General features: G+C 45.7%; 1 protein-coding gene across 1 annotated transcript in view; it reads left to right on the top strand.

Moving 5' to 3' along the window:
• Window positions 1–16,086, top strand: part of LOC124269072 (C2 domain-containing protein 3-like) — an 86,124-nt gene that overhangs the window by 39,967 nt on the left and 30,071 nt on the right. Inside the window, exons 26-30 of the mRNA XM_046704084.1 lie at window positions 2,415–2,543; window positions 2,659–2,753; window positions 2,936–3,073; window positions 10,234–10,290; window positions 12,287–12,376. Coding sequence (XP_046560040.1) covers window positions 2,415–2,543; window positions 2,659–2,753; window positions 2,936–3,073; window positions 10,234–10,290; window positions 12,287–12,376 — 509 coding nt within the window. The remainder of the gene's footprint in view (window positions 1–2,414; window positions 2,544–2,658; window positions 2,754–2,935; window positions 3,074–10,233; window positions 10,291–12,286; window positions 12,377–16,086) is intronic.

Below are 16,086 nucleotides of genomic sequence, written 5' to 3'. Positions count from 1 at the left end.
ATAACCTCATCCGAGAACATGCTCATCTGGTGTCCGCGGTCGCAGTGTTTCGGACATTCCATGAACTGTTCTTCAGTCCAGGGTGCGTTAGTCAACGACGGCTTTCAGCTAGATTGGACGGACAGGGTACTGTGGGCGTTCCCCCCGATACCACTGATTTCCAGGGTCCTGTCGCAACTGACCGCACAACCAGCTCGGCTACTTGTGCTTCTGGCACCCCTTTGGTCGGCACAAAGCTGGTTTCCGGTAATTCTCAGGTTTCTGGCTCAGCCTCCTGTTCTATTACCTTTTCGACCGGACCTCCTATCCCAGAACGGAGCGCCCCACCCGAATCCCAGGATTCAGTGGGTGGCTTGGCCGCTATCAGGGATCGCCTCCATGCGAGCGGAATTCCTGCACCAGTTGCAGACACAATTCTGGCTTCGCGGAGGGATTCGACAAACGTTCAATATGAGGATAGATGGGCCTGTTATTCGCGCTGGTGTGTCAACAGGGGGATTCTTGATCCCTTTTCTACAGATTTAGTCTGTGTGTTAGAATTCCTCCAGTCTCGGTTGGAAGCCGGTCTAGCGGCTTCAACTGTTCGAGGATATTCTACAGCTATTTCTGCGTTTCACATTCCTGTTGACGGTGCTCTCTTGGGGCAGCACCCTCTGGTACAGCGCTTTTTAGCAGGCGTGGACAGAATCCGTCCGGTTGTCCGGCGGATTAGTCCCCAGTGGGACTTGTCAATCGTTCTTGATTGGCTGTCCGGTCCACTGTTTCACAATCTGTCGGTTCTTTCACTCCAGCTGTTGACGTGGAAGACGGCGTTTCTTGTGGCGGTGACTTCAGGCAGGCGGGTTGGCGATATTCACGCAATGTCGGCCGATCCCGCGCTTACTGTTTTTCACAAAGACAGAGTTAGCATACGGCTGCCTGATACTTACCGTCCTAAGAAGGATAGTCCTTCCATGTGGCGGCTATTGAGCTCCCAGCTTTCACTCAGCCTTCCCTGTCCGGTACCTCTCTACAACGCTCACGTCTTAGATGTCCATTAAGACACTTAAGGCTTATATCAAACGAACAAGGGGTACCCGTAAGGGTAACCAATTGTTTTGTTGTTATGGCGGGGTTCAGGCTGGTCTTCCGGCGACCAAGCAAACCATTTCTAGGTGGCTTGTCTCTGCCATACACATGAGCTATACTCAAACAGGGCGTATCCCGCCTGTCGGGTTGAAAGCTCATTCGGTTAGGGCAGTTGCTACATCGAAAGCTTACGCTGCAGCCCTGCCCATTGAGGAGATCTGCTCAGCGGCTATTTGGAGCCGTCCGATCGAGAATGCGTTCATCCGTCATTTACCAACTTGACAGACTCTCCAGTGAGCGTGCTTTCGGTTCGGTCAGTCAGTTCTCTCCAGTGGGCATGGTTCCACCTCTCTAGCCGATTGAGCTTTCGAGGTTTTTTATTGTGTGAACCATTATCTGCCAATTTTTAACACTGGTGTTGGGGTTTACAAATCTTGTTACATTTTCCCTTGGTGATGGGTTTTATGTGGTGATGTTTTTTTATTCCCATGTCTCTTGCTTTCTAACCGAAGCTATAGAGACTAAACTGCCCTTGGAAACTTTGCTGTTCATATTCCGGCATTTCGTTTCTGGGTTTATTCGGGACCCTTATCTTCACTTCCGAGGTAGATTACGGGAAGGAGGGAGGGTGTGTCTCGTTCGTTGCATTAGCGAGGTTTCGCTGGACAAATTTGCATCACGTTTTTCCCTGACCCTGGCTCATGCCCCCGCCTGATTGGCTTTGGTGGACACGTGACCGGTAAGTGTGCCTTTTCTGCTATAATTAGCTTGGGAAATTCCACTTCTTGTCGGGGTGTTTAAGCAGACAGAATGCAGCCCTGAGATCCGTCTTTAGGAGTCTGTCTTATGCTTATAAGTACCCCAAGGAGGAATATATAAAAAGAATCGAACTAACCTGTAGAGGTTTAAGATTCTTTGAATATATTCCTCCTTGAATCCACCTCCCTCCCGCATTCTGTCTGACTTCGTTCAGCATGGAAAGTGAGGTACGAGGTTACGGTCTAGAGTTACCTGCTCTTGGCTGTAGGGGGCCAGAGGGCCCTGTAAGGGTGGTCTCACAAGACAAAACGTAGTTTTTGTTTTGTCAATATTTTATTCAAAATATTGTTACAACTGTCGTAGGGATTTTAAATGGACATTTAAATGCTTATAAGTACCCCAAGGAGGAATATATTCAAAGAATCTTAAACCTCTACAGGTTAGTTCGAATTCTCAATAATTTCAGGTTGTACTGTATGTTTCCACCCACTTACGAAATAAAGTTGAAATGTTAAACACATAGTGTTTTGAAATAATAGCACAGTATCTTAATTTAGACCTTACCTTCTCTTTTGTGACTCTATCAGTTGCTCCTTCCATGAAGTGTTATCGGACAGCCACCACCCTGTGTACACCAGACCCCACATTCCACGACTGTACACGACACAAGCTACACCTGCCTCTGGGCACTCCAGTACAGCGGGAACTGCTTACAGGTAAGTCAAACACCTGTGTACGCTAGACCCACGTTCCACGACTGTACACGACACAAGCTACTCCCACCCAGTTTAGATAATAAGTATATAATGAACGATTTGTCTCTTTGTGCAGCATGTGCCAACTCAGGAGGAGGAGCAGGAGGACTTCCGTTCGAAGTCTGGTGCCGCTATTACCATCCTAACATCAGGGAACAGGTCATTGCTAAAGTGAGTAGATTCTCCCTCCCTTACATAAGGGAATAGGTCATTGCTGAACTGAGTAGATTTTGCTATCAGGTTTTTTGCCTACGGTCTGTCAGCTAAGTTGTCTTATTTCTACTAACGCAATGTCCAAGTAAGGCCCCAGAGCTATGTGTCTACTGTCTGACATCCATGGTGTGACTCTCCAGGCGATGCTGCCGTTAGCCAAGCTGTGTGCCATGGTTACAATGCAGAAACGGGGGGAGACAGCCATCCAGAGTTTCTCTCTGCCGTTGTCTCAAGTCACCACCGAGTACCAGCTGGAAGACCCGGAGGCAAAAGCTAAGGTTAGTTGAGCTGAGATGTCAGTAGATTCACATCATGTATCAATACTGTATTGGGAAGGTGGTCTGTGTACATGTGACAGCCTTGTTTGAAGTAATGTGTTATGTATACTTGAATGCTATATGTCATGTGTCATGTATACTTGAATATTTTTCCTTATCCTGACTCATGCTCTTTTGCTTGTCTTCTTCTTCTCGCGAACATAGTGGAACACTTGTATCTCCTTATTTGAAGCTCCCTTCAAAATAAAATCACTAATTAGTACTCACCACGAGTTACTCCCCTTTCCTCCCTTTGGCGGGAACAGGTGTCGCCAACCTCTGGCCACATGCTTCACTCTCTCCTTCTTCGCCCAGTGAGCAGGATGTGAGAGCGCCTGTGTCTCCTTGCACACTATATCCTTTGCTTTTTCTTAGTTAGTTACCTCTTATAGGTTACTATAGAGGTATAGCTAGTATCCTTCATTAATTTGCATTAATAATTAATCGTATTTCTACTGTTTATTCACGTGAGTTCGTGATTGTTCAGTTAGTATTACTTTGATGAAAAACTGTACTATTTGTAAACTACGTTTTTCGGCTGCTGATCCGCATGTAGTTTGCCCTAGTTGTACTACGCCTTGTGCGTTTGATAAACGTTGCAGTTACTGCATTAATTTAACCAATTCTGCTTTTAATAAATATCACCTCTGCATCTTGAGATGTGCTGCAGATAGGTCACGCAAACAAGGTTTAGACATGGCTGATACATCGGATTCCCCATCTAGTCAGCTGCTGCCGATCGACCCCCTCCCGTCTGGTGTTCTGCTAGAGACCCCATCGGAAGAGGGACGTGGGATGCAGTCCGTCACCTCGAAGAAACGACCGGCCTCCCCAGACATCCCGTCATCGCAGGCAAAGGTCAAGAGGGCATCGATGTCTACTCAACGCAGACTTCGCACCCCCAGGGCAGCGTCTACATCCAAAGGGAAGTCGACGAAATCATCTAGAACTTTCTCGGCCGAGATCGTTCCAGCTGCAGAATTTGGCCTCTACGATGATCAGCCGATCATCATCCCTGACATACGCCACAAGAAGCGACCAGTGACAGCTACAGTGACTTCAGCTGAGATCACCACCCAGCCTGATGCCTCTACACTGATGTCAGACGATATCCCTGAGGGCCCCACCGCTGACAACGCAGAGAGGGCACCGACTACGTCAAAGCAGACCATCCCAGACGATCTACTACGGCAAATCATGGTCATGATGGGGGGTCACTAAAGACTGGAGAAGCAGCCAGCCCAGAGTACGAGCCTTCGCGAAGGCTCCAACGTAGACAACACTCCAGAGGCACCCCCAGTCAACGTAGCAGCCAAAACGATACCGCCTTCGCGAAGGAAGTCACAGACCACCTCGACGAAGGACGCAGATGTACAGCCTTCGCGAAGGCGTTCGCGAAGGAGGGATAAATCTTCACCGTCTTCTACCTCATCCATAGATGTGGACTCAGACCAACAGACATCACGGAAGCCTTCGCGAAGGTCTTATCACCGTTCCCCAGGACCGGACACAGGAAGCTTCGCGAAGGCATTCACAAAGGCGTTCGCGAAGGCGTTCACGAAGGACACCTGAATCTAGATCGCCATCTAGGACATCTAGAGACTATTCAAGAGCTTCGCGAAGCTATCAACAGTCCACTCACAGGTCTCCGAGAAGGTCAACTCACAGTCATAGATCGCCAAGACGATCCTCTCCTCGTTCACCTCGCCGATCTTCGCGTACATCACCATGTCGATCACCACACAGGTCTGCACAAAAGTCTAAAACCAGGTCGCCGCAAGCGTCACCCGACAGAGAGATAGAGCCACACACTCAACTATCAGAAGAGCACCAACCTCTCATTAATGATACTGGAATAGAAGATGATGGAGGAATCATTTTCTCAGATGCAGAAATACGATTCTGGATGGTAAACAACTTAGATCTCTCATCACCTTCTAAGAGTGACAATACGGCGCAGACATACCTGATGCAAGAAGACGATGCAGATGCTGTTACACTACCTCCAATCGACCCGATTGCTGCAGTACCACAAAATCTAGACGCAGCATTCCAGAAAGCCACTAAAGTTCAGACACCTCATCTGCCGAACTTTCAGGCTAAGAAATTTTCCACGCACAACATGGAACCTTTCTGCAAGGCCCAATACATTGACGACAACTATAAGTTGATCAACGATGTCAAGAACAAGAACTATAAGATGGACGATCGCAAATTGGTTCAGATAGAAACCATGACGAGGCGTATGTTCTTTGGCCTAAATAGATCTAGAACGATCAATGAGACACTTATCACCAGATTTCGTAATACGACTTCTGAAGATGATAGAATGATATACTCGACCCTACTTATGCAAAAGAAGGACCAGCAGTTCCTAACGGATCATCTCACATCGGTCTCAGCAGCACTGACGTTAGCCCGACGTCAAGGCCTCCTCGCTTCCTGCAGCTGCGGTGAGAACTTTACAGCTCCACTCTATACAGCCCCGTGGTCTGCTCCATCCATCTTTGACGGAGGAATAGACAGAGTATCCAAGGAAGTCACTAAGGATTCCAGAGAAGTCCTTATGATTAAATCGATGGACACGCTAACCAGCGTCATCAGACAGACCTCACAAAGATACTCAGGAAGACCTAAATTCACTGGTCTACAAAGAGCACGGGACAGGAAGATAGCCAGCTCCAGGGGAAAAGATTCTTTTCGTCGCCCATTTGGCAACTTTAGAGGAGGATCAACAAGAGGCAGGACACCCAGAGGTTCCCGCAACTATAAACGTTGAAAGACAGGTTCGGAACGACTGGAGTCTTCCACCCCCAGCCGTTCCAGTACAACCAACACAAGTGGGTGGACGCCTCCAACGATACTGGGAAAACTGGGGAATGTTACAAGACCCTTACGTCTCCAACATTCTGCAACACGGATTTCGTATCCCACTAAAGGCCAAGCCTCCACTGACAGTCAACTCTCACAAGTTCGACTTACAGGCACAACAACTACCGAAGTTAAGAGAGGCTGTTACATCACTCATAACCAAGCAGGCCATAGAAGTACTAGACCGAGCAAACATCGAACCAGGTTTCTACTCCCCAGTTTTCCTAGTACCCAAGAAAAACTCCAAGGAGAAATACAGACTCATCTACAACATGAGCTTTTTCAACGAGAATTATCTACGCAAACCACCGAAGTTTCGCATGATACATCTACCTCAGTTACGGCAGTTGATTTGTCCCATGGATTACATGGGCAGTATCGATCTACAGGATGCCTACCTGCACATCCCGATACATCCCAAAGCCAGGAAATATCTACGGTTTACACAAGACGGGCTACATTACCAGTGGAAAGTGCTCCCATTCGGAATATCATCAGCCCCCTGGCTATTCACGAGGATAACGAAACCGATTATCACCTATCTTCATCGTCAAGGACTACGCAGTGCGTTTTACCTCGACGACGGGATACAAGCAGACCAAAGTCCACAGCGTCTCAAACTACAGTTAAACTACATCATAAAGCTACTAACACAATTGGGATGGTTAGTAAACTTACTCAAGTCGGACCTAGTACCATCGCAAGACTTGCAGTTCCTAGGCATTCGATTTATCACCAATCTCAACCGTATTCTCGTACCAGAAGACCGGTGGAACAAGATCCAACAGACCATTCCACCAGCTCTACTCTCTCCGTTACCACTTCGACAGTGGCAGAGCCTACTAGGTCTTCTCACATCAGCCCAAGACATGACAGTCACAGGCAGATTACAGTTACGTCCCTTACAGGTCTTCATCAATGCACATCTCGAAGACCTACAACCATTCAGTCTACCAAAACATCTCAGACCTCATCTACTATGGTGGACAAAGAAATCGAATGTCTGCGGAGGGATTTGTTTAGCAGAGCAGGAATTCAAAACCCATCTATATGTAGACGCGTCGCTCCAAGGTTGGGGAGCTCATCTCACCAACCAGACGACATCGGTCGTATGGAATCAGCAAGAAAGCAAGCTCCATATAAACGTATTAGAGACGAAAGCGGTAATCAACGCCATTCTACACTGGAGCACCAGGCTACAGAATGCGCACCTAACGATACATACCGACAATGCGACAGTGGCCTTCCTGGTGAACAAGCAAGGCTCAACGAAATCACGGAACCTGTTGGAATTAACTTTTCAACTGTTCGATCTAATCCACGATCTAAATCTACGTGTCAGAGCAGTTCACATTCCTGGAGCCAGAAATGTACTAGCAGACGCACTGTCTCGGCCACGTCAACCGTCACCGACAGAATGGATGCTCAATACAGAAATATTTACACAGATAATCAAGCAAATAGGATCACCACTAGCAGACCTATTCGCCACACGATTCAACAATCAGCTACCAACATTCGTGTCACCAGTCCCAGACCCACAAGCATGGGCAACGGACGCTTTAAACATATCTTGGGAAGGCCTCAATGCGTACGCGTTTCCACCGCCAGCAATATTACCTCAAGTGTTGCAGAAAATCAGACAAACACAGAGCCTACAACTCACTTTGGTCGCGCCCTACTGGCCGGCCAGAACGTGGTTTCCCATTCTAATTCAAGAAATCGGTCAACCGGCACTAGAGCTACCCAAGCGCTCAAACCTATTAATTCATCCACACACCAAACAAGTGCACGGAAGCCCAGAAGTATTCCAACTTCACGTGTGGACTGTATACAAATGTGTTTAAACAAGAGAGGATATTCTACCAGGGCGGCAAAAGCGGTCACGCTTGCCTTACGGTACTCTACTCGTAACCTGTACGACGACAAGTGGCACAGTTTCGAAAATTATGCAGCAAAGAAAGGCTTTATAGCGAGAGAGGCTACACAGCCTCAAGTGGCAGATTATTTGTGTTACCTACGGCAAAACAAACATTTAAAAGGTTCGACAATATCAACATATCTTGCCGCGCTTAGTTCTGTGATCCCGATGAGAACGGGTGCAAAATTGACTAAGTCCCCAGAGTTACTGGCCTTACTACGTGCTTTCCGATTGGAGGACCAAAAGCGGAAGTTCCACGCCCCAGCTTGGGATCTGAATATAGTGTTACAACACCTCACAAGTGAGGCGTATGAACCGTTGGAATCGACAACCTTTGAATTTCTCTCACAGAAAACACTGTTTCTACTATCTCTAGCCACGGCAGCCAGGATATCTGAAATTCATGCTCTAGATTACGAGAGGATACAGTTTGATGACAATCATAACACAGCGCACCTGGGATTAAGATGGGATTTCATCGCCAAAAATCAACTACCTGGTCAACCAGACAGGTTATTCCACGTCCCGGCGCTATCCTCGATTCTCGGATCGCAAGATACACTAGACTTATCACTGTGCCCAGTCACAGCTCTCAAAGTGTATTTACGACGTTCCAAAACAAGGAGAAGATTTCTCAAACGATTATTCATCCCCTTATCGGCAACAAACCAGACAGAAGTCTCTCGTACCACCATTTCTATCTGGATAAGGACTGTCATACTGCGTGCCTATAAGGCAGCAGGCTTGGACCCTCCAACAGCATCAAATCCCCATGAGATCAGGGCATTGGCTTCCAATCTCGCCTTACACGGTAACTGCTCATTGAACACAATAATGGAAGGATGCTTTTGGAAATCAAACATGGTGTTTGCTAATCACTATCTCAGAGATATCACTACAAAAGATGCTCTGGCATTCACCATTTCGGCCCACTGGTCCTCGCTCAGCAGCTGACAGTCCCTCGTAGGCGTTAACGGTTACCCTCACGAGATTATTATGTATTATATACATACTTTATCTAGCTTATAACTCTACGGAGTTCTAGGGCTATGTATATACTTAGCTTAGGTTTCTCAGCCTTAGGCATATACTGATATTATGTTCAGTTATAAAGTGTCCCTATCAGAGTCACTACTATATATATATATATATCTTTTATGTATAATATATATCAGCATATTATTAATGTAATACCCCAGTATGGCATTATGTAACCTATGGTTTATAAACAGGATATATCCTAAGTCTATACCTTCACGAAGTTCCCGTCAGGGGTTATTACAGTTATATCTATACAAATCACTAATTATAAATCCAAAGTACTTTAAATTCCCACCTCCGATCCGTCGGATATTACAAGCAAAAGAGCATGAGTCAGGATAAGGAAAAATATGTAATTTTTAGAGTAAAATTGATATTTTATACTTATCCTGACTCATGAGGTCAGCCCTCCCATCCTCCCCACATAACACTTTGGATTTCCCTGTAAGTTCAAGTGTTGGGCTCACAAAATCAGGAGAGAGTAAAGCATGTGGCCAGAGGGTGGCGACACCTGTTCCCGCCAAAGGGAGGAAAGGGGAGTAACTCGTGGTGAGTACTAATTAGTGATTTTATTTTGAAGGGAGCTTCAAATAAGGAGATACAAGTGTTCCACTATGTTCGCGAGAAGAAGAAGGCAAGCAAAAGAGCATGAGTCAGGATAAGGAAAAATATCAATTTTACTCTAAAAATTACATGATTCTTGTGTTTGAGGTCATGTGTCATATATATTTAAATGACGGTTGTGTTTGACGTCATGTATACTTGAATGATCATGTATACTTGAATGACATTATGTATATTTGTTTGAGGTCATGTGTGGTGTATACTGGAATGATTCTCGTGTTTGAGGTCATGTGTACTTGTTTAGGTCATGCATACTTGAATGACAAATGTGTTTGAGGTCATTTGTACTTAAATGTTTCCCGTGATTGAGGTCACTTCATGTATACTGGAATGATTCTCATGTTTGAGGTCACACGTACTCGAATGACTGTAATGTTTTAGGTCATTTGTCATGTATACTTAAATGATAGTCATGTTAGAGGTCATTTGTCATGTATAACTGAATGACGGTTGTGTTAGTCATTTGTGATATGTACGGAAATATCAGTCATGTTTGAGGTAATTTGTCATGTGTACATGAATGATGGTCATGTTTGTCATAATGTGTCATGTATACTTGAATGATAGTCGTGTTAGAGGTCATTTGTCATGTGTGAAGGAATGGCAGTCATGTTGGAGGTCATGTGTCATGTATACCTGAATGACAGTCATTTTTGTTTCTCAGGTGAAGGACTCTGGGCTGATGGATGTCACTGTTAATTACAAGACCAAGACTATTAAGGTGAGACTGACAGGAACCCATAACAAGGTGCTAAAGAATATCTGAAAAGAGCATCTTTTAAGATTTTATTGCAGGTTTGTCTTCCAGTCCTGTTATTGTGTGCTGTCATATAGCTGGAATATTGCTGAGTGTGGTGTAAAACTAAACTCACTCACTGTTATTGTGATGTTTGCCAGTAACTTAATAATATGCTAATTAGGCTACAGAAGGTGAGCTGCATATCCCACACCTGATAGTGAGCTACACATCCCACACCTGATAGTGTGCTACATATCCCACACCTGATAGTGAGCTACATATCCCACACCTGACAGTGAGCTACACATTCCACACCTGATAGTGAGCTACACATTCCACACCTGATAGTGACCTACATATCCCACACCTGATAGTGACCTACATATCCCACACCTGATAGTGAGCTACAGATCCAACACCTGACAGTGAGCTACACATTCCACACCTGATAGTGAGCTACACATTCCACACCTGATAGTGACCTACATATCCCACACCTGATAGTGACCTACATATCCCACACCTGATAGTGAGCTACAGATCCAACACCTGACAGCGAGCTACACATTCCACACCTGATAGTGTGCTACATATCCCACACCTGATAGTGAGCTACAGATCCCACACCTGACAATGAGCTACACATTCCACACCTGATAGTGAGCTACAAATCCCACACCTGATAGTGAGCTACACATCCCACACATGATAGTAAGCTACACATCCCACACCTGAGAGTTAGCTACACATTCCACACCTGATAGTGAGCTACACATTCCACACCTGATAGTGACCTACATATCCCACACCTGATAGTGAGCTATATATCCCACACCTGATAGTTAGCTGCATATCCCACACCTGATAGTGAGCTACATATCCCACACCTGATAGTGAGCTACATATCCCACACCTGATAGTGAGCTACAGATCCAACACCTGACAGCGAGCTACACATGCCACACCTGATAGTGTGCTACATATCCCACACCTGATAGTGAGCTACAGATCCCACACCTGACAATGAGCTACACATTCCACATCTGATAGTGAGCTACAAATCCCACACCTGATAGTGAGCTACACATCCCACACGTGATAGTAAGCTACACATCCCACACATGATAGTGATCTACACATCCCACACCTGATAGTTAGCTACACATCCCACACCTGATAGTGAGCTACACATCCCACACCTGATAGTTAGCTACACATTCCACACCTGATAGTGAGCTACACATCCCACAGCTGATATTGAGCTACATATGCCACACCTGATAGTGAGCTACACATCCCACACATGATAGTGAACTACATATCCCACACCTGATAGTGAGCTACAGATCCCACACCTGACAGTGAGCTACACTTTCCACACCTGATAGTGTGCTACATATCCCACACCTGATAGTGAGCTACAGATCCCACACCGATAGTGAGCTACATATCCCACACATGATAGTGAACTACATATCCCACACCTGATAGTGAGCTACAGATCCCACACCTGACAGTGAGCTACACTTTCCACACCTGATAGTGTGCTACATATCCCACACCTGATAGTGAGCTACAGATCCCACACGATAGTGAGCTACATATCCCACACATGATAGTGAGCTACACATCCCACACCTCATAGTGAGCTGCATGTCCCACACCTGATAGTGAGCTACACATCCCACACCTGATATTGAGCTACATAGCCCACACCTGATTGTGAGCTACACATCCCACACATGATAGTGAGCTACACATCTTACACCTGATAGTGAGCTGCATGTCCCACACCTGATATTGAGCTACACATCCCACACCTGATAGTGAGCTACACATCCCACACCTGATAGTGAGCTACACATCCCACACGATAGTTAGCTACACATCCCACACCTGATAGTTAGCTACATATCCCACACATGATAGTGATACGCAGGTCCATGTCTAATCTAGAATCTGTTTTTGTCTCCTATAGACTGAATCGGCCTCAGCTGGCCAGCAAGCAATCCTGACAGGCAGTCAAGTGTGTGTGTCTGTTGGAGTGATACGAGCAACAGGGCTGAAGGTGAGTTCTGACAGCAGGAATATGTAACCACTGTAGACCACTTATCCCATAGCCAGCAATACTGTTCATGTGCCTACATCTGGCCAGTTGCTGACTTTATATCATATACTAGTTATTTTTTTCTTATCCTCACTCATGATCTTTTGCTTATCTCCCTTTTCCTTTGCGAATGGTAGTGGAACACTTGAATCCCTTGAAGTTCCCGAAGTGGACGTAAAAATACACTCACCCACGAGTTGCCTCCCTTTTCCCACGTCAACTGTCATGTGACCAGCCTTACTTGTCACTCTCTCCCTTTTCGCCAAAGTGGATGGTTGAGCGAGCACTGGAGTCCCGTATACAGCATTATATCCTTTTTATTTAGGTCCTATTCTTCAAAATTACGCTGTGTATGGATTTGGCAATAACTACTATGTATTATATGTAAATATTTTCTAAAAATTATTTGTATTTGTGTCATAATTTCATCGCTATGTAACTTGTTTACATTTCATGAAATCTAGCAGTGTTTGCAGGCACAGGTTATCCGTGGCTTATCCTCACCCCCAATGCCTTTCATGCATAAAACCATGTTCTTCCAGCTTCGTTGTACTTATTGTGTTGATTTATCAAATCTACAATTTAATCAATATTTGTCTTATATCTATAGATGTGCCATGGATCGGGTGAGGAAGTCATCTCAAGGCACGGCTGATAAAACAGGAGATCAGCCTGCAAACCGTATGTTGCTTGCTACTGCTGAAATTGATAAAACAGGTGCTATGTTGAGTACATTGCAGGGGCAGTCTGCTGGTACAGGGGCCAAGAAGAGATCTGCTACAACGCAATTGACTCAAGCTAAGAAGAAGACATCTTCTTCTACATCGCAGAAGAAAGCATCCATTACCAGATCGGAGGGTAAATCTACGCGGCCTAGTAAGTCAACGCATCAGAAATCCTTCAACGATGAGATATTACCTCCGCATGATCGGCGACTCAATCGACTCCTGCAACGGTCACATCAGGCCAGCTGTTTGACGAAGTACGACCAATTTCTCAACGGAGTGAAGTTGAGGCACTCAACTCAGCAGCGTTCGCGAATGCTTCTTCTACACTGCAGCAGCTTCAAACAACGCAATCGTCACAATATGGCTGACATCACATATGGCTACACATCAAAAGAACACTACAGCGACGATCACAAACTATCCTGACCAGTGACGAAATGTATGATGCAATCTTCGATGTCTGGACAAATATCACTCTACAGTATGTTAGAAACTTATATGAATCAATTTCACGACAGATTATGGCCTGCATACGCTCCAAGGGGAACTTGACCAAGTCCTGAGGTGAGACATAATTCTTTTTTTGAAATATATCGCTGTTTAAAGTTTTCATACGGTCATGTGTTTACTTCCACCATTTTGAATTGTCGCGAATACTTTTGTCATCATGCTGTACACCTTTGCGAAGGTCTCCACAGTCTGACGACTATATCATCTTGGAGGAGGATAGAAGACATGAGATGCCTACTCACCGTTCTACATCTGCGAACCCTCAACGTTCGAGAACATCGAAGGATTGATCTCCTACACATAGCCATTCTAGATCGAGATCACATATCTCTCACAGACTTTCGCAAAGTCACTCATCACGAGACAGAGGTTCGCGAAGAGAAGGCTCACATCACAGAGGTTCGCGAAGGGATACATATAGCGACAGACGTTCGTGAAGAGAAAACTCACATGACAGAGGTTCGCGAAGAGATGAATCTACAGATAGAGGTTCGCAAAGAGTGGACTCTCAAGATAGACATTCGCAAAAGGATAAAAGAGGTTCGCAGAAGGATGATTCGCGGAGGCATAGCTCTACCAAGCCTAAGGGCACTTATCTGCAGCATCGAGGTCTATGCAGTACCGGTTGTCTTGATGATGGCATACAGGTTCTTCAAAGTGCCAATCAACTCAGACTGCAGCTGAACTTCACAATTAAGTTGCTCGTGCATCTAGGATGGCTAGTGAACCTGATGAAGTTGGAGTTAGAATCATACAAGATCTTCAATTGCTGGGAATAAGAATTATCACAACACAGAATCGATTTGATTTCCCAGAAGATCATTGGGTCAAGATTCCAGCCATGATTCCACAAGCAGTCATCGCTCCGTTAACACTACGAACATGGCAATGTCTACTTGGTCTACTAATCTCGGCGCAGGACTTCGACTCGCACAGGAAGATTACAACTAAGGCCGCTGCAACGGTTCCTGACAAAACATCTGGACAGCGTCGACCCTATCTTGCTGCCAGACAATCATAAGAGGTACCTACTTTGGTGGACCCACAGGTCGAACGTCTGCAGAGGGACCTATTTACAAGAGCTGGCCTTCTACACACATCTCTACTTAGACGCATCGATACACGGTTGGGGTGCACATGTCAACAATCAAGTTGCATCAAGGAAGTGGTCCAAACAGAGCAGCATTTTCACATCAATCTGCTGGAGATGAAAGCTGTGATCAACGCCTTACAACTATGGTCGAGCTCGCTGATCAACAGAATTCTGATGGTCCATACGGACAACTTTACAGTGGCATTCTCCATAAATCGGCAAGGATCTACAAAATCACCAAGCCTACTGCAGCTCACATTCCAGTTGTCTGACATCACGGAGGAGGCAAACATCTAGATAAAGGCGTGTCACATACCCAGAGCCAAGAATGTGCTTGCAGATGCTCTCTCCCGACCACAGCACCTGTCACCTACAGAATGGATGCTCCACCCAGAAGCATTTCGGCTCATCATAAGGGAAATAGGATCCCCTTGCATAGACCTGTTTGCCACGAGGTTCAACATACAACTACAGACATTTGTCATACCAGTTCCAGATCCTCAGGCCTGGGCAACAGATGCACTGAGCATATCATGGGAAGGACTAAACGCCTACGCATTTCCACCCCCGATATTACTACCGAAAGTACTGTTGAAGATCAAACAGACACTGGCGCTACAACTGACTTTGGTCGTGCCATGCTGGCCAGCGAGAGTATGGTTCCTAGACCTAATAGAAGATCTCGGAAGTCCAACAATCAAGTTACCAGATTGGCCGAACCTACTCATACATCTGCACACCAAGCAAGTCCATGGGAACCCAACACTGTTCCAGCTACAAGTGTGGACCGTATCAAAACATGTTTGAAGAAAAGGGGATACTCCGCCAGGGCAGCCAAGGCAATAACGCTAGCATTACACAGATCTACTCGTAACCTGTATGATGACAAGTGGCTGAAGTTTGAGACTTATGCAAGGCGGAAAGACTTCACTGCGATGAAAACTACTCATCCTCAAGTGGCGGAATACCTGTGTCATCTTAGACAGACTAGACATCTGAAAGGTTCGACATTCTCTACATACCTTGCTGCCATCAGTACAGTGATTACCATGAAAACAGGCATCAAGTTGACGAAAGTACCAGAATTACTTGCTCTGCTGAGATCTTTTAAACTGGAGGACCAGCAAAAGAAGTTCAGAGCTCCGTCCTGGGATCTGAATGTAATTCTACATCATCTTACAAGTGATGTCTACTAACCTCTAGACCATACTACCTTCGAGCTGCTGACACAGAAGACTCTGTTCCTGCTTGCGCTAGCCACGGCAGCTCGGATATCAGAGATACATGCGCTGGACTTTGGTTGAACCAGATTTGACACGGGGCAACATGCTGCAGTTAAT

The sequence above is a fragment of the Haliotis rubra genome, unplaced genomic scaffold (assembly GCF_003918875.1).
Source record: "Haliotis rubra isolate DU_JTF1 unplaced genomic scaffold, ASM391887v1 Scf1418, whole genome shotgun sequence".
Classification (NCBI taxonomy): Eukaryota; Metazoa; Mollusca; class Gastropoda; order Lepetellida; family Haliotidae; genus Haliotis; species Haliotis rubra.
This window is presented reverse-complemented; position numbering and strand designations above follow the sequence as displayed.